Raw genomic sequence first — 22,614 nt, 5'->3', positions numbered from 1 at the left:
ATGTGTGTTCATGGTGAGAAGCCATCCAATTATATACATAGAAGTTTTGTTAATACTTTGTCATTTTTTTAAAGATTACTTGTTTATTTTTGAGGGAGACAAAGACAGCGTCAGTGGGGGAAAGGACAGAGAGAAAGGGAGATAGAATCCCAAGCAGGCTCTGCGCTGTCAGCACAGAGCCCAACATGGGGCTTGATCCTACAAACACTGAGATCATGAGTTGAAAATCAAGAGTCGAACAGTGAACCAAGTGAGCCACCCAGGCGCCCCAATAGTTTGTCATTTTTAAGATGGACTGTTTGTAATGTGTTATTGACATGTGTAACTATGTGATCTCTCTTTTTTCCTAGTTACTGGGCCATTATCAGAATTGCAGATAGCCTATGTATGCAGAGAAACTTTACAGGTACTACATTTGCTTATGTGGATAGAAAGGCAGTTCTAGTTTCACAGTTGAAAACTGCAAAATGATAATCCCAAAAGAAAAGAAAAGAGAAAATGGGCTCCTCATTTAGAAGATCAGCAAGTAGTAATTTTGTTCCTATCTTTTAAGGCATGTTAAATTAGGAATTAATTCGTGATTACATTTTTTATTTTGGTAATTTATAACTCAAATTGTTAATTGATGCTTCTATCCCTACATTTCCTAGATTGTGTAATTTGTTTAGAAATGAATTTGGTGTTCTATATGTTTTTCTTCTGTATTTTAGAAACTGGGAGATTGACTTGATTTAAGACAAAACTAGTCATTTCTAAGTATTGCTTTCCTCATGCTTTAGAAGGCATAGCATACCATGTCAAATCTGAATGTTAAATATATGAAACATATGAAACACACGAAAGTAAATTTTGCCAGTATATGTATGTATATATGAAATATATGAAAGTAAATTTGTCCAATATATATATGTATATTTCTGTAGTATTCCCATAACATGGAAATGTACTCTTTTGTGTTCACATAAAATACAAAACTAATCAGATACTCATAGCAGAGAATTACTGACAGATTGTTTTTTTGTGTGTTTTAATTTCCGAAGTTCATTGCTTTTTTTAAGTAACATATAGTGGAATATTATTCAATCATAAAAAGGAAGGAAATCCTGTCATTTGTGACAACATATTTGAAGCTGGAGGACATTATACTAAGTAAAATAAGCCGGGACATAAAGACAAAATACTGCATGAGTCACTTATATGTAGAATCTAAAACAGTTGAACTCATAGATGCAGAGAGTGGAATGATGGTTACCAGAGTTTGAGGCCCGGGGGTAGAAATGAGGAGATATTGGTCAGAGTATAAAATTACAGTCATATAGATTGACTGATTATTAATGTATAGCATGATAACTACAGTTAATGCTGTATTGAATATTGGAAATATGTTAAGAGAGTAAATTTCAGGTGCTCTTGTTATAAAAAAAAATAGTAACTATGAAGAGATGATATGTTAACTAGCTTGATTCAGATAATCATTTCATTATGTATATGTGTATCAAATCATGTTGTACACCTTAATATATAAAATTTTTATTAAATAAAGTTTTTTTAAAAAATAAAAAGGGCAGAGATTGTCAGAATGGAAAAAAGTAAAACCCCACTAGATGCCGCCTGTAAGAAATGTGCTTTTATAAAAACACAAATAGGTCAGAAGTAAAAGAAAAGAAAAACGTACGTCATACTATTGAAAAGAAAGCTGAAATGGCCATATTAATATCAGACAAAGTAGACTTCAGAGCAAAGACTATTACCTCTTTAAGGCCACTTCATAAAAAGCATAACAACCCTAAATGTTTAAGCCACTGATAACACAGCTTCAAAATAAATGAGCAAAAACTGATAGAACTTCCAGGAAAATAGACAAATCCACAGTTATAGTCACCTATACCCCTCTCACAATAATTTTGAAGAGCAAATAGGCAGAAAATCAGTAAGGATGCAGAAGACTTGAACAGTACAACCAGTTTGACCTGACATTTTAGTCTGACCAGTAGTGTGATACATATGCTCTTCAAGTGGGCATAGAGCATTTATAAGAGAGACCATATTTGGGGTGATAAAATATGTTTCAATACATTGTATAGGATTTAAGTCATACAAAGCATATTCTCTGACCACACTGCAATTAAATTAAAAGTCAACAGAAATATTTCTGGAATATCTCCAAATATGTGGAAACTAAAGCACTAAACTAAGTTAAGTAACCCATGAGTCAAAGAAGAAATCAGGAGAGAAACTAAAAAGTATTTTGAACCAAATGAAATGAAAACAACACATCAAAATTTTGGGGTGTTACTACAGCAATACTTAGAAGGAAGTTTATAGCACTGAACATCTCTATTAGAAAGAAAAAAAGGTCTGAAATCAGTATCTTCAGCCTCCATCTTAAGAAATTTTTAAAAAATGAGCAAATTAAATCCAAAGTAGGCAGAGGAAGGAAATAATAAAGATCAGAGTGGAAATCAATGAAATAGCAGAAAAATGAGAAAATCAATAAAACCAAAATCTGACCCTTTGAGAAGATCACTAAAATTGATAAACCTCTAAGAGAAAACACAGTTACCAGTGTTAGGACTGAATATAAAGATACTACAACAGAATCTATAAATTTTGAAAGAAAAGGACATTCAGTTCCCAGAGAACATTATGAATAGCTTTCTGTCAATAAGGCCTACAACTTGGAAAATATGAACAATTTCCTTCAGAGAAATCAACTGAATAATTCTGTATATATTTTCACAAAGAAAACTCCAAGTCAGATAATGTGGATGGATAAATTCTACCAAACATTTAAGGAAGAAATAATGCCAATTCTACACAAACTCTTCTAGAAAATTGAAGAGTAAAGGGTGCCTGGGTGGCTCAGTTGGTTGAGCGTCCGACTTCAGCTCAGGTCATGATCTCATGGTTTGTGGGTTCGAGCCCCACGTCGGTATCTTTGCTGACAGTTCAGAGCCTGGAGCCTGCTTCAGATTCTGTGTCTCCCTCTCTCTCTGCCCCCCCCCAACTTGTGCTCTGCCTCTCAAAAATGAATAAATGTTAAAAAATTTTTAAAGAAAAGAAAATTGAAGAGTAGAGAATACCTCCCAAATCATTTTATGGGCCACCATTGCTCCAAAATAAAACCGGGTAATACTGCAAGAGAACAAAACTACAGACTAATAATATCCTTCATAAACACAGATGCAAAACTTTAAAAGGAAAATAAAAGATTAGCAAAGGTAATCCAACAATATATTTTAAAAGATAACACATCATGAAGTGAGGTTTATCCTAAAGTGCAACTATGATTTAGCATTCAAAAATCACTTCAAGTAATTAACCATAGTAGCAAACAGAATTAGAAAACCACATGGTCATCTTAAGTAGACACGGAAAAAACATTTGGCAAAATCCAGCATTCGTTCCTGATAAAGATTCTGAGCATACTAGGAACAGAAAGGAACTTGTTCAACCTGATAAAGAACACCTATGAAAAACCTACAACTAAATCATACTTAATGGTAAAGGACCAGATGCTTTCCCACCAAGATCAAACAGTGCAAAGATGCCTGCTCTCCTTCTTTTCAACATTGTATTAGAGGTTTCAGTTAGTGCAGTAAGACAAAAATGAAATAAAAGATATCCAGATTAGAAAGTAAGAAGTAAAACTGTCTTTATTCACAGACCACACAATCATGTGTGTAAAAAATGGAATAGAATCTACAAAGTAGCTTCTAGAACTAATAAGTGAGGCTAGAAAGCTTGCAGGATGCAAGATCCATGTACAAGATCAATTGGATTTCCATACACTGACTACATTCAGAACTTTAAAAAATAATACCAACATTAACAAAAATATGACATTCTTAAGGGAATGTATGCGACAAAAGATACATAAACCCCTGCATACTAAAAACTGAAACTGCTAAGAAAAATTAAGACCTAAGTAAATGGAGAGCTATAACATATTCATGGATGTGGAGACTCACAGTAGTTGAGATGTCAGCTCTCCCCAGGTTGACCCATAGATTCAGTGCAGTCCTGAGGCTCTTGGCTATCTTAGTCAGTTGAGCATCTGACTCTTGATTTCCACTCAGGTCATGATCCCAGGGATGTGGGATCAAGCCCTGTGTCGGGCTCCACACTGATCATGGAACCTGCTTAAGATTCTCTCTTTCTCCTACTGTCCCTCTCCCCTGCTCATGTTCCCTCTCCCTAAAATAAAAATTAAAAATTAAAAAAAAGACTTAGGAAACTATAGTAATCAAAACATAATGGTATAGGTATAAGAATAAATAAGTACCTCAATGGAACAGAAGGACCAGAAGTAAATCCTATATGGATGGCTGATTTTTAACAAAATCAAAAAGACAAATCTGTGAAAAAAGTATAGACTTTTCAATAAATAGTCTTGGAATAATTGGACATCCCTATGCCAACAAATGAACCTTAAGTCATACTTCATATCATATGTAAAAACCCAAAAGTAATCACAGACCTAAATATAAACCCTAGAACTAGAACTTCTAGAAGGAAACAGAAGAGAATTTTGCAGTCTCGAATTAAGCAAAGCACTTTTGGACATAACACAAAAGTTTGAATGAAAAACTTGGTAAATTAGACTTTATCAAGATGAAAAACTTCCATTTTTCTAGAGACACTTAAGAGAATGAAGAAACTGCAGACTAGAAGAAGGTAGTTGCAAAGTATATATCTGATCAAGAACTTGTATCCAGAGTCCATAAAGAACTCTCAAAATTCAGTAATAAAAAAAAATAAGAGCCTAATAAACAAATGGACAAAATATTTGAACAGACACTTCACCAAAGAATGGCCAAAATTAAAGACTGACCTTAAGAAGATTGATGAGAATATGGATTAACTGGAACTCTCATACACTGCTGGTTTCAATATAAAATGGTACAGCTGCTTTGGAAAACAGTTTGGCAGTTGCCTAAAAGTTTAAATTTATTAGTACCATACAATTCAGCCATTACACTCCTAGGTACCTGGAAGGAAAAAGTCATACTAGTACTTTTATATGAACCTTAAGAGCAACTTTATTTATAGATTTTTTTTTTTTCAACGTTTATTTATTTTTGGGACAGAGGGAGACAGAGCATGAACGGGGGAGGGGCAGAGAGAGAGGGAGACACAGAATCGGAAACAGGCTCCAGGCTCCGAGCCATCAGCCCAGAGCCCGACGCGGGGCTCGAACTCACAGACCGCGAGATCGTGACCTGGCTGAAGTCGGACGCTCAACCGACTGCGCCACCCAGGCGCCCCAAGAGCAACTTTATTTATAATAGCCGAATGCTTTAAACAACCCAACCATCCAAATGTCTATCAACAGATGGGTGTGTAAACAAATTCTTGTATAGCTGTACAATGGAAATAATAAAAATGAACTATTGATATACACATTAACAAGGAATCTCAAATTAATTATTGTGAATGAAAGAGACCAGACAAAAAAAGAATATACTGTGAAAGTCAGTTTATGTAAAAGTCTGGAAAATTTAAATCTGTAGTAATAGAAGGTAGGTCAGTATTTGTGTGTAGGAGGGACTCTGGAGTAATGGATATGTTCCTTATCTTGATTGTGGTTGTGGTGGTGTTGTAAAATGAATTCGAAATCTTAAAATACAGTAAAAAGAAACTGATTCGTAAAAAGAAACTCTTCTAGACTTTTCCCCCGCCTCTGAAGAAGACTTTTAGTTTTTCTTATTCAGTGAGAACTTAAATAGAAAATGTAGGCATTAAGTTTGCAGCTTTGCTAATGCATACTTTTTTTTTTTTTTTTAACTTCAGGGTCTTGCCTATTTGCATACTAAAGGCAAAATGCATAGAGATATCAAAGTAAGTTCATTTAATATACTTAAATAGATAATTTTTGAAGGAATTTTGTGATACTAATTTAATAGTATTTGTATTTTTGTTTTAGGGTGCAAATATTTTATTGACAGATCATGGTGATGTAAAATTAGGTATGTTATTTTAAGTCTCTCACATTTTTCCTAAAAATTTTAATAAAATTTTAAATGAGAATTAACATTATACAAGTTTAATATTCATATGAAGAACCACAATAATGTTCAAGTTTTGATCCAGTAATTTTACTCCTGAGACTCTGTTTAAAGGAACTTAATCCTAAAGATAAAAAAAATCTATATTCATAGGAGTATTGATTATACACTGTTTATATAGAAAGAAGTACAAACATAGGACTAGCAATAGAGAAACTGTTAAAACTGTAATAAATCCACTTATGGAACATTATTCAGTCATCAGAATTAACAGTTAAGGAGAATAAGAGTAGAATCCCTGAGGTGTTACTTAAATGACAAAAATGAACTATACGTATAATCAGTTTTTTATAACCATGTGAAACAACAATAAAAAAGTATAGAGAAAAAGCCTTTTTTAATGGCACCAAAATACTACCCTAGTTGTGTTAGAATAAAAGGCATCCACATGGGTGGTTTATTTATTTTTTTTACCTTTTTTTCCCTTAATTAAACTTCAGTATGCTTGTAGTAAATTTTTTTTATTAAACTATGTTCTTTATAAAGTATGTTTTATTCTAATAAAGTGCCAAAAAAATGATTTTCCTTTAATGAGCATGTTATAAACCAAGCAAGAAGAGATTTCGGGATTCAATTTATATATATTTCCCTGGCATCACTATCTGAATTATTAATAATGTCATGCCTAAGGGTGAAATTTAGAAATGTTGGTGACTTTATTGAAAGAACTAAAATTTTTGTCCAATTTTTTTCCCTACTAGCTGACTTTGGTGTGGCTGCAAAAATAACAGCTACCATTGCAAAGAGAAAATCTTTCATTGGCACCCCTTACTGGTAAGATACTATGATTGAATTTTGTGCATTTTCATTTCTTCACAGTTAGTGATCTGCATTGATACTTAGTAAGACAAATGATAATACAAGTCTGGAGATTTGCATGCTCCTTGATACTATCATACTTCTGATTGGGAACTTTGATACTCATTTTTATTCACCTTTCCCTGAGTTAAAGTGCTAATAATAATTCCTACTGTCTCTGGGATTTTGTACTAAGAAGACTCATAGGTATGAGATTTTTCAAAAGAAAGACTTTTATTATGATCTCTTATCATTTTGTTACCCTTTTGGTATTGATTCTGTTTTAATATAGGATTTCAATTTCTGGTTGTTTAAAATTCATGCATCCTACCATTAGTCTTTATCAGCTACCTTCCTTTTAACGCATCTTACCAAGTACTGACAAAACGATCTTTCTAAAGTGCTGCTTTCATCAATGAAGACAGATAATTGAAATATAATAAAAAACCTAGTAATAAACCTTAATATATAAAATAATTTAGTGAAATTATAAAAGATAACATTTAAAGTTTGTAAAAAAGCTTGGATTTTTTTAAATAGTGTTTGAATAATATATTATTTGGAAAGAAATTTAAAGTCACTCCGTACCTCATATCTAATGCCAAAATAAATTGTATATGGAAATAGTTCAATATAAAAGTGAAACCAAAAGAACTATCAGTAACTATCAGCTTTAAGAGTTAAGTAAGCCTTTCTTGGCACAAAAGCGTAAAACATTAAAGGGTAAAAGTGATAGATTTAACTACATGAAAATTTAAAATGTCTGCGTATCTACCAGCTTGAACAAAAGTGAAAGGCAAGTAACAAGTCAGGAAATATCCTCTAAAATATGTATGACAGACTAGGTTTTAATGTCTTTAATGTATAAGTTCTTAATAAAGTATTTCATTAGAAGCAGAGTTATTAAAATAATACATAGAAGATGTCATAAAATATGAAAATTGTTTCCCCTAACAATGACCAAAAATGTAAATTAAATAAGTAACACCATTATTGTCTTTCAAGTTGGAAAATATTTGGAATCATGGGTAAACCTATTACTATCACTAAATATTTGACAGTGAAAGTAGAAATTGATAGCATAATTTTGAAGGATAATTTGGCAATAATGTTTTCCCAGAAACCTTTAACTGTGCTTGTATTCTTTAGTCTTAATTCTGCTTGTAGTAATTTATCAGAGAGGCATAGAAATTATATGAAGAGCTTTATTACAATACTTTAAAGATTGAGGGGAAAGTATGCACGCACATGCAAAAGGAATTAGTTAAGGAAATTGTGTATGTTTATGCAAATCAGTGGAGTAAATTGCTGATATTAAAAATCCTGTTGTAGGGGCACCTGGGTGGCTGAGTCAGTTAAGCATCTGACTCTTGATCTCAGCTCAGGTCATGATCTCATGGTTCCTGAGTTTGAGCCCTGCATCAGGCTCAGCACTGACAGTGCAGAGCCTGCTTGGGATTCTCTCTCCCCTCTCTTTCTGCCCTTACCCACTCACACACACTTTCTCTCTCAAAATAAATAAATAAACCAAAAAAAAATTTTTTTTAATCCTATTGTAAAAGATGAATAGGCAATGGATAGGCTCATGATATACTATTATTCAAAAAAGCAAGATTAGGGCACCTGGGGCATCAAGGGACTCTTGATTTTAGCTCAGGTCATGATCTCGCAGTTTGTGAGATCTAGCCCCATGTCACAGGGCCTGCTTGGGATTCTCTCTCCCCCTCTCTCTGCCCCTTCCTTGCTTGTATGTGTGTGTTTCTCTCTCTCTCTCTCTCTCTCTCTCTCACACACACACACACACACACACAAATAGACTTTCAAAAAAGAAACAAGTAAGATTAAAAGTAGCATAATGTAATACCATGTTATAGAAGATATGTGTGTGAATAAAATTTATGGATGTAAATATGTGAAACAATGGCTCTCTTTGGGTGGGATAATGTTTGACATGTTTTCTTCCATGTAGGCCAAATTCTCTTTGTCAACACGTATCAATTTTAACAACAGGAAAAAAAAACAAAATAAATATCACTTAAATAAAAGTTAAAAGAAAAAAGACTAAGTTAGATTACTTATAGAATTTCCTTTATCACATGCCTGTTTCCTTCCTCAGTCTCTTTCTGTGACTTTCCTCCCCTGTGAACAGTCTTCTCTAGTCAAAATTTATGTTTTTTGTACCCTGACTATATCAGTTACTCTTTATTAGGTCCCTAGTATATTCATCTTCTCTGTTTATCTTGAGTCCTGCCCTGTCTTGGGAAAGCCTTTATCTCCCCTTCTATTCTGAATGACAGCCTTGCTGGATAAAGGATCCTTGGCTGCATACTTTTCCTATTCAGCACGTTGAATATTTCCTGCCACTCCCTTCTGGCCTGCCAAGTTTCAGTGGACAGGTCTGCTACTACCCTCATGTGTCTACCCTTGTAGGTGAAGGCCCGTTTGTCGCTAGCTGCTTTCAGAATTCTCTCCTTATCTTTGTATTTTGCCAGTTTCACTATGATAGGCCATGGTGTTGACCTGTTTTTAGTGACTCTGAAGGGAATTCTATGTCCCTTTTGGACTTGGATACCTGTTTCCTTCCCCAGATTAGGGAAGTTCTCAGCTATAATTTGTTCAAAAAAACCTTCTGCCCCTTTCTCTCTCTTCTTCTGGAACTCCTTTGTTACAGATATTATTTTGTTTCATTGAATCACTTAGCTCTCTAATTCTCCCCTCATGGTCTAGTAATTTCCTTTCCCTCTTTTTTTTAGCTTCATCATTTCCCATAATTTTATCTTCTGTTTCACTTATCTCTCTTCTGCTTCTTCCGTTCTCACTGTCACTGCATCTAGTTTATTTTGCATCTCATTGACAACATTTCTTAATTCATCATGACTATTTCTTAGGTCTTTGATCTCTGTAGCAATAGAGTCTCTCCTGTCTTCTATGCGTTTTTCAAGCCCAGCTATTAGTCTTATGACTGTTATTCTAAATTCTTGTTCAGATATATTGTTTATATCTGTTTTGAGCAATTCTCTGGCTGTCATTTCTTCCTGGATTTTCTTTTGAGGAGAATTCTTCCATTTTGTCATTTTGGCTCGTTTTCTGTCTTTTAGGTATTTTAATAGCTTGTTATGTGTCCTACACCTGCGAGTACTACTATATTAAAAAGGGATCATACACTGTGCAGGGCCTTTCACTTTAGAAAGTGTTTTTGTAGTATATTGTATGCACTCTGTTGCTGCATATTTGGCTGCTCTGTCCCACTGGACAGTCCTCTGCAAAGCTCCTCCTTGCTCATAAGGGTGGATTGTTTGAAACTTCCACCAAGTGTTCTTTGATTTGTTTGTTGAAGTAACCCTGTAAAAAGGGAAGGGCGGGGAACCTCATCCCATACAAAGAGAAAAATGAAAGGAGCAAAAAAAAAAGACCAAGTATAGAATCAAAGAAGCTATAAGGCTTAATCCAGAGAGAGAGAAAGAAAAATAAAGAAGGAGGTATAGAAAAGGTATTAAAAAAAATTGAGTAAAAAATAAAAAAGCCTGATTAAACAAACAAAACAGAGAAATATATATATGTATAAATAATTGACCAAAAATCAAATCAGAAACTATGAGCCTGATTCCAAAGGAAAAAAAAGAGAGTAAAAAGAAGAGAAAAGAGAAGGAAAAAAAAAAAAAGAGAGAGAAACAGACTAACATACAAAACTGTAGGTCTGTTGGTGCCTGGGACTGGTGGCAGTGCTGGTCAGGAGGTCTGGTTCCCTCAGTGTCAGTCCCCTTCCAGTACAAAAGCATTTGCCAGGCACGGAGTGGCAGGGTTTGTTGTAATTGGTCCCACCTCCAGTGGAGACTGCCGTGCTGTTTCCTGAAGCCCCACCATGTTGGTGATGGAGAAAAAAGTGGTGACACCCCAATCTTTCCTCCTCTGTCTGAGTGTCTCAAACTACTCTGTTCAGGCAGCCCTCACAGAATAGTGTGGGAATAGACTTGTCCTGCTCCACAGTCTCCCGGCCTCTTAGGCGCTCAGCTGGGATTCAAAACCAATGTCTTAAAGGAGCCTGCACCCCACCTCCCCGGGACCCCATTCTGGTGTACCGTGGTTCCACAGCCTTTCTCTCCCTTTTGTCTCTCCACAGAAGTGGTTCTCTCCCCTCCATGCCTACGCTCTTATCTCCCCCAATTTGCATACTTGCACCTCTGTCCTGCCAAGCTGTCTCCCTCCACCTGTGGAGATCTTCCTGTCACTCCTGCTATTGATTTCCTGGGTGTTCCAAGTGTTCTGACCTTAATACAGCTGTGTTTGAGGGATGAGAGAAATCCCTGTTCTCTACTTCTCCGCCATCTTAACTCTCCCTCAAGTCCTGCCCTGTCTTAAAAGTGTCACACGCTCTGCCTTTCTTCAGCTGTGGCAGACTGATTGATCACTCTCTGCCTTCCACTGAGCCAGGAAGTGTAACACTCTTGGTCAACTTGGTGCTCCAGTTGTCCACCCCTAACTGATTCTAGTGGGCAGAAGAGATAAAACGCATATGCTCTCTCTGGGTTCCAGCTCAACTTTCCTCTCTGAGACTTGCCTTTAGTCGTTTTGTTCCATAGTAATGATCATTTTCTTCTCTTTACTCCTATATCCATTTTTATGTATTTAGTACTTGCTTATAGCAGACATTTTTAGTATACATACTTTATGTTCTTCACCACCTTTAGGTTGAGTGATATTGTGTTATATAACTTTGTGTAATCCAAATACTTATAAAAACAGCTTCTGTGTGGATATTTAATATCAATATAAATTAATTTTAAAATAGTAAACATTAAAAAAAGAATATTTCCCCTTAGTAATATCTACACTTTATAACATCAATTGCCATTATTATAAACCACTGAACCCCAAACAGGTAACTCCAACTAAGCCACTAAGTTGACCTTTAATCTTAGATATATTCACAGTTGTTTGATAATAGCTCTACTTCAATATCCACAAGCATTTTATACTTATATCAGTCTTCAGTCAACCCCTTTCATTCAGTCCCCTCTGCCACTGCCTTTGAAAAGTCATTTATCATTTTTCCCTTGTATTTTTGAAATTGTCTTCCAACTCATTCACCTGACTTTGGTTTTAGCTCCTCTCATACTGTCCTTCCTGTTGCCATGAGTTTCAGAACAAGTTTATATCCAAAATTAAATCTTGTATTTTCACAATAAAATTTAACTTCATTGTATAATCAGTAGGGCATTTGTTACCTAGCTCCTATGTCTGAGGTTCATTTGGCAAATACTTTTTAAATCCTCTCAAACTTTTATAAAATAAATTCATCCCAGACTGAATTACTAAAAAGCGATCATGTATTTGGACAAGAGTTAATACTCTCCGTTTCTGTACTTATCATAGACTCCTAACAAGCAGCTTATGGCTCCATACCTGTCTGTAGGTCATACATTGAGTAGCATTGTCCTGTCACCTTTCCAGATGTTCCGTGCTCTTTTCCTGTCTCCCTGTATTTGCACTTGTTTCCTCTAACTAAAATGTTGAGGCTCCTCACTCACCTTACCTCCCTGCTGATTCATTCTCAAGTCTCACCTCCTTTGGGAGCATTTCTGACCTTCATGGGGATTTAGGTATTCTTTCTTTTCCCATATTATATGACAAGATTCACAAAACAGAAACTAAAGTAAGACAACCAAATTTTTCCTCAGAGCACTAGTCTTCAGAGAAGATGGAAGATTTTTAGGTGATGAGTTTGAAAAGAGTATATCTTTATACATGTGGTCTTTATTAAGTCTTTCCTAGTAAATGTCTCTCAGCCTCTTTCCCTCTAGAAGTTGAGTGAATATAACAAAAAAGAGCAGATTTCATATCATTTTTAAAAAATAAAAATGTTATATTCACTGATTCCTTCTAGGATGGCCCCAGAAGTTGCAGCAGTAGAAAAGAATGGCGGCTACAACCAACTCTGTGATATCTGGGCAGTAGGAATAACAGCAATTGAACTTGGAGAGCTTCAACCACCTATGTTTGATCTCCATCCAATGAGGTGTTCTCACTATTTACAATTATGCAGTTATTAATGAAGTCTTTGGGGAGAATTAAATATTGATAACTTGAGTATTTCCAGCTCATTTTCAAGTATGTTGAAATAGTAAAGGTGTTGTAAAGGACTTAGGGGTAATCAGTTGCACCCAATATCTGCTCTCTTGTGTTGTTTCCTAAGACAACGTGGAGTGAATCATCTGTACTATTTAAAGCTGTTTCATTAAGCAAATCTCCCTTAATCATACTAGATATAGCAGTTATCATTTGTAAAGTTTTTTTAAGTCTTTACATTCTTCCATCAATCGTTTCTTTTTCTGTTCTAAGTGGAATTATGAGCAAATGATAGGATGTAGGTGACATTTTTTTTCTATTCTTTTTTTGATTTTTATTTTGTCTAGGGATAATTAAGAGGTAGTTACACTTAGTATAATTATTATTTACATTTTAGGGTATATTGTCTCTCAAAAAAATATTTGATGGCCTTTGAAAGTGCTTTTATATTTTGAAGTAAAAGATGAATTGAGCTAAAATTTAAGCTTTTAAAGTATAAAGTTGAAAACAGTATAAAGTTGAAAAGAAAATCAACAGAGTGCAGAAAGTATTCTTCTAGCAAGATAGACAATGGATTAGTATACGTGTATATATACATAAGGAATTTATTTAGAGACTCTGAAGGCAAAAGATAGACTGTTAATGAGCAAGTACCAAATACAAAGAAACTTGGAAAACTATTGGACTTCTCAAGTAACTAAAGATACAAAAGTTAAAAGATACCTACTTTTTGTTGGAATGCCATTATGTACAGACCTTTAGGATGTTACTTGTTAGGAGCAGTACAAATGTTTCTGTGATTCTACTACTTAGGAAATTATACTTAGGAAATAACCCAAGGGAAAAAAAAGCTAAGAATTATTCATTCCAGGTTAACAGTGGAAAAAAATCTGAGTGTCCAATAGTTGGTGAATTAATCTTTTTTCTTAATTTTTTAATGAATTGTTAAGCAAAAATTTTCAACAGTTAAAGGCAGCTGTTACATATGCATAAACCAAAGCAACATGGAAAATTGATTATTAGTGAAAAAACAATCTATTATTACCTAATTATTGGTTAGCATTTAGATAAAGACTAAAGAAGAGCAGATTTAAAAGAATGCCTCACAGTTGTAAGAATATAAACTTTATATATGAATCATTTCATCTTTAAAAAGATAAACATCTTTGGTATTTAAAACTGAGTTTGGGGGCGCCTGGGTGGCTCAGTTGATTAAGCGTCCAATTTGGTCTCAGGTCATAATCTCATAGTTTGTGAGTTCGAGCCCCACATCGGGCTCTGTGCTGACAGCTCGGAGTCTGGAGCCTGCTTCAGATTCTGTGTCTCCCTCTCTCTCTGCCCCTCCCCTGGTCGTGCTCTGTCTCTCTCTCCCTCAAAGATAAATAAAACATAAAAAAATAAAAATTTATTTAAAAAAGACGGGTTTGCTTGGAAACCTATAAAGGGTTTTGTTGGAAAAACTGAAATAGAGCATTTTAGAACTTTTCTTAAATCTTCCATCCTTCTACCCCCAGAGTCCCTAGAAAATGAGTCAAAGGTGAATTCATACTGAAAGAAAGTCCTCTTGCAGGTTGATTTCTGTATTATTCATAATGAGAGAATCTGGAAAGTTATTGTCCAAAAGAGGGGAACAGACTAGGAAGTAGATATAATTTGCTTGTATACCCAAGACAATTATAGAGGCAAATCTTCCACTAAGCATACAACCTAAGGTTAGAGTAACACATCATCTCTGTGTTATAGAATGGTATTTAATTACTATACATGCTTATATCTAAGATATAATATTAGTTATATATGTTAAAAGTATAGCGATAAAATTCTTCTCTAATATTTCGTAGCTTTGCCTTATGAATAAGAGCTTGTTTGAAAATGAAATATCTAGGTGATGGGCATTGAAGAGGGCATCTTTTGGGATGAGCACTGGGTGTTGTATGGAAACCAATTTGACAATAAATTTCATATATTAAAAAAATTAAAAATAAAAAATAAAAAAAAGAAAGAAAATGAAATATCTATTGGCTATCTAAAATATAAAAATTTAGTGTCCAGGGGCTCCTGTCTGGCTCAGTTTGTAGAGCATGAGACTCTTAATCTCGGGGCTGTGAATTTGAGCTTCATGTTGGGCATAGAGATAACATACATACATATGTACATACATAAAACTACATTATCAATAAACTTAATAAATAAGTAAAATCTTAAATTAATTTTCATATTCCATACCAGTGTTCATCAGTGTCTACGTATGTAGTAATTTGTAAATGGATTACAGAATATTCATTCTGATTATTAGATGAGGTAAATCAAAGTATTTCAATATTGCCCTTTAACTGAAATTTTTATTCCAGGGCCCTCTTCTTAATGTCAAAAAGTAATTTTCAGCCTCCAAAACTAAAGGACAAAACAAAATGGTAAGTTAATGAATATATAGATTTATAGAATTTTGTCGTTGGAAAGGAGATAGGTTCAGTTCTCTTATAAGTGATGAAACTGAATTGCAGCAATGTGGATGGAACTGGAAGGTATTATGCTAAGTGAAATAAGTCATTCAGAGAAAGACAGATACCATACATTTTCACTCATATGTGGAACTTGAGAAACTTAACAGAAGACCATGGGGGAAGGGAAGGGGAAAAAAAATAGTTACAGAGAGGGAGGGAGGCAAACCATAAGAGACTTTTTAAGTACAGAGAACAAACTGAGGGTTGATGGGGGAGGGTGGGGTGGAGAAGAGGGGAAAATGGGTGATGGGCATTGAGGAGGGCGCTTGTTGGGATGAGCACTGGGTGTTGTATGTAAGCGATGAACCTCAGGAATCTACCCCTAAAACCAAGAGCACACTGTACACACTCTATGTTAGCCAATTTGACAATAAATTATATTTTGGAAAAATGATGAAACTGAAGTCCAGAGCCTTTAAATAGTTCACTTGCAGTTACATATCTAATTTACTCACAGAGCTGTGGCCAGGATCTGGGTTATATTCTTGACAGTTCCAGTTGCTTAGGAGCTTAGAGTAACAAGGAATAAGAACAAGCCCATGTCCAAAAGATTTTTATCATCTTCTGCTCTGGTAAAACTCTGATCATTTTCTTAGTGTTTTGGAGGCTTGGGTAAGAGGTGTGGTGAGGAAAGGATTGGAAATGGGTATATTAAAAATTTGGAGATTTAGATCTTTGCCTTGCATTCTGTTACTTGTTAATTATATGTTAACTTTTATGGAAGGTGATATGAAAAGGTTTCCCAGATACCATGACACTTAATCACTGTTGATTTTTCTCTACCTTCCTTACCTAATATTCAAAATTTTACTATTTATTTTCATCCTAATCTCTTCTTTCTCTAAGTAAAGCAGTTTGCCTTTTCTTAAAGTCCATTAGGATATCTTTAATTGGATGATAAAAATTGAAAATTATTTTTCTGGTAATGTATTCCCATGCATTTAATAAAAGAAGCCATGCAAATAAAAGTTTCCAATCTTCATCTAGATTTCATGGATCTTTTGGTGTGGGAGGTACATGGGTTCCCCAAAATCTGTATGTATATTCTTCTAGGGAGACAGTCCATATCTTGTTTCATATTTTAAGAGACCTGTCCCCCAAACAGGGTCTGAACTACTGTTTTATGTTTTATTGACCTGTCTGTGCAAAGTATTACTTAGGAGCCAGGACATTCTGGAGATGATGCCAGGAGTGAAAGGAAAATCACACTGGAAATAAAGGAGTTTATATCCTACTGTGGCTGTATTCTTTTGTGTTGATAAGAGTTTCTTCCTGATTCTTGTTACCCTAAGTTCCTAAGCAATTGGAACTGGAGGGCTTTATGGCAGGAATGACTCAATATTCATTCAGGAATGAATGACCACAGGCTGTTACCATTGGAGTACTTTTGCCAATCTCAGGTACTCTGGTTCCACGTTATCTCCGCCACAAGCCACCAAATGTAATGCAGTGATTTGATTTCTCTGCAAGAGAGCTGCTGTGTGGATGCCCTTGTTCCTAAGAAATTCAGTGACCTTATAATGATTTAAATAATCTTTTACATTACCAATCCTACCTCCATGCCATTCTTCTGGTATAGGAAAACATTTATATATTTTATAAATTAAGCAGTGGGAAAAAGCCATTTTGATTCCTAAGTGGCACCTAGAATAAATACTAGATTTTAAATCCTATAATACCCATTTCTAGTTTTTTGTGTATTTTTTAGAGATGGTATGTTACTATTTCTTGTAACTAATTTCATTTTACTTAATAGATGAAACTGACACCTGTTTTCAAGGGGTATACTGTTCTTTGGGTCTTGTTTTTTGGCTTATATAGAGCTAAGAGGCCTAAGAAAAATCATGTGTTTCAGACTTTCTAACTGCTTATAAGTTAGTTTTATTTAGTAACATTAAAAAACTAATATTAGTGAAATATTTTTGTACATGTCTCTTTTTATTTGAAGGTCATCAACATTCCATAATTTTGTCAAAATAGCACTAACCAAAAACCCCAAGAAAAGACCAACTGCTGAAAGACTTCTGACTGTAAGTCATTGAAATTATAGGGGAATTTTCTGTAGTCAATGCAGTAAGTAGGCATATCACTCGAACAAAGTATTTAAGATTTTTAATATAAAAATTTAGTGATCTCTTACTGCAGGGGTCTGCAGACTTTTTGGGAAGAGCCAGGTAGTAAATGTCTTGGGCTTTGGGGCCATACAGTCTCTGTAGCAACTACTCAGTTTTGCCATTGAAGCACAAAAGCTACCAAAGACAGTACAATTGAATGGGCATGGCTTTTATACTCAAAACTTTATTCACAAAAAGAGGCAGTGCCCCAGGTTTTGCCCATGGGCTTTAGTTTGCCAACCCCTGCCTTAGAGAAAACTCTTAAAAATGTTGCTATCACCTAAAATTAATTGCCTTTTTTCGGTTTCTTATGTAAATATAGAATGTTCTGTGTATGTATGTATTTGTAAAATATTTTTAGAAAAAGTTCATGATTACAACAATTTAAGGAAACTTTATTTAAATATCAAAATTTAACTTTGTATTTTTACATTTACATAATGTTACTAAATTAAATGTATGCATATATGGAATACACATGCTTTTTTCTTATTATGATGTGATATTCACTTGCATATATATCACGATAGTGACATGAGTAATGAATGTCAGTTGTTATAGCCAAGGTTGCAATTTTGCAACCTAATATAGATAACTTAGAAAAATTATTCATGTTGGGGTGCCTGGCTGGCTCAGTGAGTAGAGGATGTGACTCACTCTTAATCTCAGGGTCATGAGTTCAAGCCCTATGTTGGGCATGGAACCTACTTGAAATTAAAAAAAAAAAATGATTCATGTCATAAACTTACTCCACAAGGGTGCTGCAGTTTTATAATATACAATTATGGTTTCTCTGATACTTTTACTAGTACGTTCTCTAATTTATTTGTATTAGTAGGCTTCCATATGCTTGTTTTTGATAGTTACTGAATGAAAAAGTACAAATAACATTTTCTACGAGCCATTGATGTAAAAGCATATTCATGAAGTTTTGTTTTGTTTTGTTTTGTTTTGTTTTGTTTTGTTTTGTTTTGTTTTGTTTTGTTTTGACTTAGCATACATTTGTAGGGCAGCCAGGTCTCTCTAGGGCCCTCGCAGTTGAACTGCTGGACAAAGTGAATAATCCAGACAACCATGCACACTACACTGAAGGAGATGATGATGACTTTGAGGTAAAGAGGTTTTCAGTCTAATATTTGAAAATAAATATTTAATATGGCCTTAATGTTTATTTTCTAATTTACTCTTTTTTAAGTTAGCTACAACAGATTTAGCTACAAAGATTAATTAGCAATGTAAACTAAACTTACCCTGCATATAATTACCAGGTAATACTTTAAAAAAAATTGTGGTATTACATAAATAACTGGTTGACACTTTTTCTGGAAAGAACTAGGATTACTAATCTGATTAAAACCATTTATATCATTTTCTTTTCATAGTTGGTTTGCCAAAAGTTGAGAGGTAGCTAAGATTAGAATCAGATCATTTTCCCCTCCCAGAAATCGGGAGGTGCTTTCCCTTCTCCCCAAACCTCAGATTCTGTAGTGAGAGCTTGATCTTTCTCTAAAGAGAAAGTACATCTATTTCTAAGGAAATAAAAGAGGTTAGGAACATTGCTTTGGACCAAGAGAACAAAAGTTTAGCCAAAGCACATGCACATATTATTTTTCACTGAAGAGACTCTCTCGAAATCTAATTGGCCATTTTTTATTGCTCTATTATACAGATTATTAACAATATAAATATATTTTTTAAAAGTTGAGGTTCCCATAGAAATTTTATCCTTTCCAATACTTGTTCAGGACAATTATATATTATTACATGTAGAGCTATTCCTACATTTTCCTTCTCTGAAAATATTCTGAAGTCTTTTTGAATATATTATATTTAACATCAAAACTTGTAAATCATGAATGAGGGACTTCCTGCCCATTAGCAGGTACCTACTATGCTTGCATAAAGCACAGCTGAACTTTTCCACCAGTGTCTCTTCCTCTCCTTTTAGGATTTCTTTTTATTTCTATGATTGTGTCCTCATTTCCCTTTATGCCTTTATTTCCTTTTATATCTCTACCTTCACTCCTGGCAAGACAATAGGACCATACTTTTTGTGTTATTTATTTGTTGAAGGAAATGTTTTACTTTATGTTCTTAAGTTTTGAATTATACTGTATAAGTATCGTCATAAGTACTAATAACGCATTGGGGAGTCATTGTGTACCAAGTATTAGGCTAGATAATTTTTATGTTAACTCATTAAATACTCAAAACAGTTTACAACAGATTCTGTTACTATCCACATTTTATAAATGAGGATATAGCAGAGAAAGAATAGAAGTAATTTTCCCAAGATCATATGGCTAGTAAGTAGTGGAACCAGCATTTGGATCCAAGGCCCTAACTCCAAAGCCTATTGTTTTAGTTAATATGCTACCATTTCTATGTATGTGTTTAATAGAAATAGTCACTAAATAATCTTTGAAAACTAATCTTTAAAAACTAATCCTTGCCTTCTGTATAGCATAGTCTTGTCCTGTAGTAGGTATCTAATGAATATTTTGTTGAGTGTTAAATGAACTTTAACTGAAAATATTGAATAAACTCGCTATTCATAGATTTTTTAATTTAAATTATCATTTGCAGACTTGTAATAATAAGATTTTAAAAAAATTATTGTAACTTCAATATGAAATTGATATTATTTGATTCCCCAGTTTGTCTTTCACTGGTTATATAACTAACCAGATTCTTTTTTTTATTCCCCACATTATTTTGCTGGGCTTCCCAGATCCACTTTACCTTCTGAGTTCTCTATTTCTATTTAATGTGGTATCACTGTACTTCTCAGTTCTTGAAATCCTTGTGCCAGGTAGTTGGGGACACGATGGTGTATGAGATTGACCCAGTCCCTGCCTTGAAAAAACTTATAGTATAGTCTCATAGGAACCTCAGAAATACCACAAGTGTGATGACTGTTATGGAACAGGATATAGAGTATGCTATGGAGGCATATTTTAGGGACAGAGAAGGACTTGCTACAGAAGTGGTCTGTAAGTTGAAAATCTGCAGGATAAATTGGAATTAGAGGAAGAGGGCAGGCAGAATTGTTTTGAGCAGAGAGCATAATTGCATGTTAGAAAGCCTGGTGATAAGAGAGAAGACTGTATACTTGAGGAACTAAAGATAGTCTGGTTCGAACAGAAAACAAGGAGGGGGATAGTGGAAGATAAAGTCACAGAGCTAGACACTAGCCATTTCAAACCATGTTAAAATTTTTGGGCTTTATCAAAGGGCAGTAGAAGCCATTAAAGGGTAAAGGAGTGACATGTAATTATATGTGCATTTTTAAAAGATCTCTATGACCTCAGAATGGTGGTTCCATTTCTGAAAATCTGCTAAGAGGCTTTTGAAGTCATCTGGGATAGAGATGGTGGTGTTTTAGACTAGGGGTATAACAAGGACGGAGAAAAATGGACCAGTAAAAGAATTCTCTGAGAGAGTTGGAGATTGGATGAAGACATGAGTGTGGGGGGTGAAAAGAGATTACTCCTAGATTTTTATTTGAACGGCTGGGTGATCCTAAAAGTGCTGCCCCATTTATTGAGGTAGGAACACTAGAGTAAAATCATACTTGGGAATAAAGATGAATTCAAGTTTTATGTATAGTAATTTTGATGTTGAATAGACTTCCAAATGGAGACGTCTCACTAGAAATTAGATACGTGGTGTTAGCTTGGGGAGAAAAGTTTGGACTATAGATAGAAATTTGGGAGTCATTAAGTACAGAAGTAGTTGATACCTTAAGGAGTAAATCACTCAAGGGAAGCATGTAGAATGAGAAAACAGGAGAGGGCCTCAGACAGCATCCTAGATTTCTCCCAAAATTTAAGAATCAAGTAGGCTAAGAAGAATGGCAAAGGATTGATAAAAACCATTAAAAGAGGGAGGGAAATTTTCAACAAGAATATTGCCTAGAAGATAAGTTAAAGAAGTCTTTAGATTTAGGTGGTGGTGCTTGAATACTTTCTTAAAAGGATAATATTCAAATTACAGAGGTGAAGCTAGATTAGAGTGGTTTGGAAAATAAGTACAGCAATACATTTATGAAATTTAGTTGTGAAAGGGAGAGGTAGGCTGAGCGGTAGTAGCTGGAGGAAAATGAGTTGGTGGGGATTTATTTAGTTATTTAGTTATTGTTTATCTGGGGGAAGTAAGTTTGAACAGGATTAAATGCTTATGAAAAGGATTCAGTAGATGGAGAGGAAAGATTCAAGAGAAACAAGGTAAATAGGCAAAGTCTCTGAGAAAGGAGGAGAGCCTGAGATCTAGATTATAATGGGAGCCTTGATCTTAGATAATGAAATGCTTTAATCTTGCACTAGAGAGGAGTATAGTTGAAGGTTGTCGTTCAAAGTTATCTTCTATTTGATGATTCTGGTTTTCCTTGTGAAGTAATGGCAAGATCATGTCTTGAAAGTCCTGACAGAAAATGAGTGGGCTTGAAGAGTGGGAAGAGAAGGTGTGAAATAGTAATTGAGGAGAATGGTTGGGTTAAATGATTATAGTGAAGTGTTTTGGGGCAAAGTTGAAGCCTCAGATGAGATTAATTTTCTGTGTGGTCTGTTGGGTAACTTTCCTCCAGTAGTGATTTGTATCCCCAATATAAACACAAATGTAGTTAGTTTAATTCATCTAAGGTGTCATTTTGGCATGCCAGAATACTGAAGGACAGAGGGGCAAAGGGAATTTAGGATACTGGCAAGAGATTGCTTAAAATTGTGGACCACTGGATACAAACTGGTTAAGAAGAAAAGTGAAGATAAGAGAAATGCTGATGGACAGTAAGAAGGTTAATGGGTTAATGGACTTGGGATTCCATTGTGAACATGAAGCAGTGTAATGGGAGTAAATGAGAGTGAGCTAGAAGGCTGAGAAGTTTGGAAGATAGTGTGAGTTCAAGTGTCAGAGCTGATGGGAGGGTCCATGGTGTGATCTTAGCAATCAAGAGTTCATTGAAATCTGGGAGAGTGTCTTTAGAGATGAGATCAGAAAACTTAAGTCCCAAACAATGGGCTTTTGAAGTCCCTTGGTATGATGATGGGTCTTGAAGTAGAGGAAAAA

At 34.7% G+C, this 22,614-nt stretch overlaps 1 protein-coding gene across 4 annotated transcripts in view; it reads left to right on the top strand.

Moving 5' to 3' along the window:
* The window catches only part of MAP4K5 (mitogen-activated protein kinase kinase kinase kinase 5), a 113,467-nt gene that overhangs the window by 54,484 nt on the left and 36,369 nt on the right, over positions 1–22,614 (top strand). For all 4 annotated transcript variants that reach the window (XM_040477105.1, XM_040477104.1, XM_040477103.1 and 1 more), the window contains exons 6-13: positions 351–406; positions 5,794–5,841; positions 5,927–5,969; positions 6,770–6,842; positions 12,751–12,882; positions 15,284–15,346; positions 17,385–17,466; positions 18,546–18,662. In XM_040477105.1, the coding sequence (XP_040333039.1) occupies positions 351–406; positions 5,794–5,841; positions 5,927–5,969; positions 6,770–6,842; positions 12,751–12,882; positions 15,284–15,346; positions 17,385–17,466; positions 18,546–18,662 (614 nt within the window). The remainder of the gene's footprint in view (positions 1–350; positions 407–5,793; positions 5,842–5,926; positions 5,970–6,769; positions 6,843–12,750; positions 12,883–15,283; positions 15,347–17,384; positions 17,467–18,545; positions 18,663–22,614) is intronic.

The sequence above is a fragment of the Herpailurus yagouaroundi genome, unplaced genomic scaffold (assembly GCF_014898765.1).
Source record: "Herpailurus yagouaroundi ecotype Mexico unplaced genomic scaffold, PumYag 141, whole genome shotgun sequence".
NCBI lineage: Eukaryota > Metazoa > Chordata > Mammalia > Carnivora > Felidae > Herpailurus > Herpailurus yagouaroundi.
The sequence above is the reverse complement of the archived record's forward strand: the minus strand, read 5'-3'. Positions and strand labels throughout refer to the sequence as shown.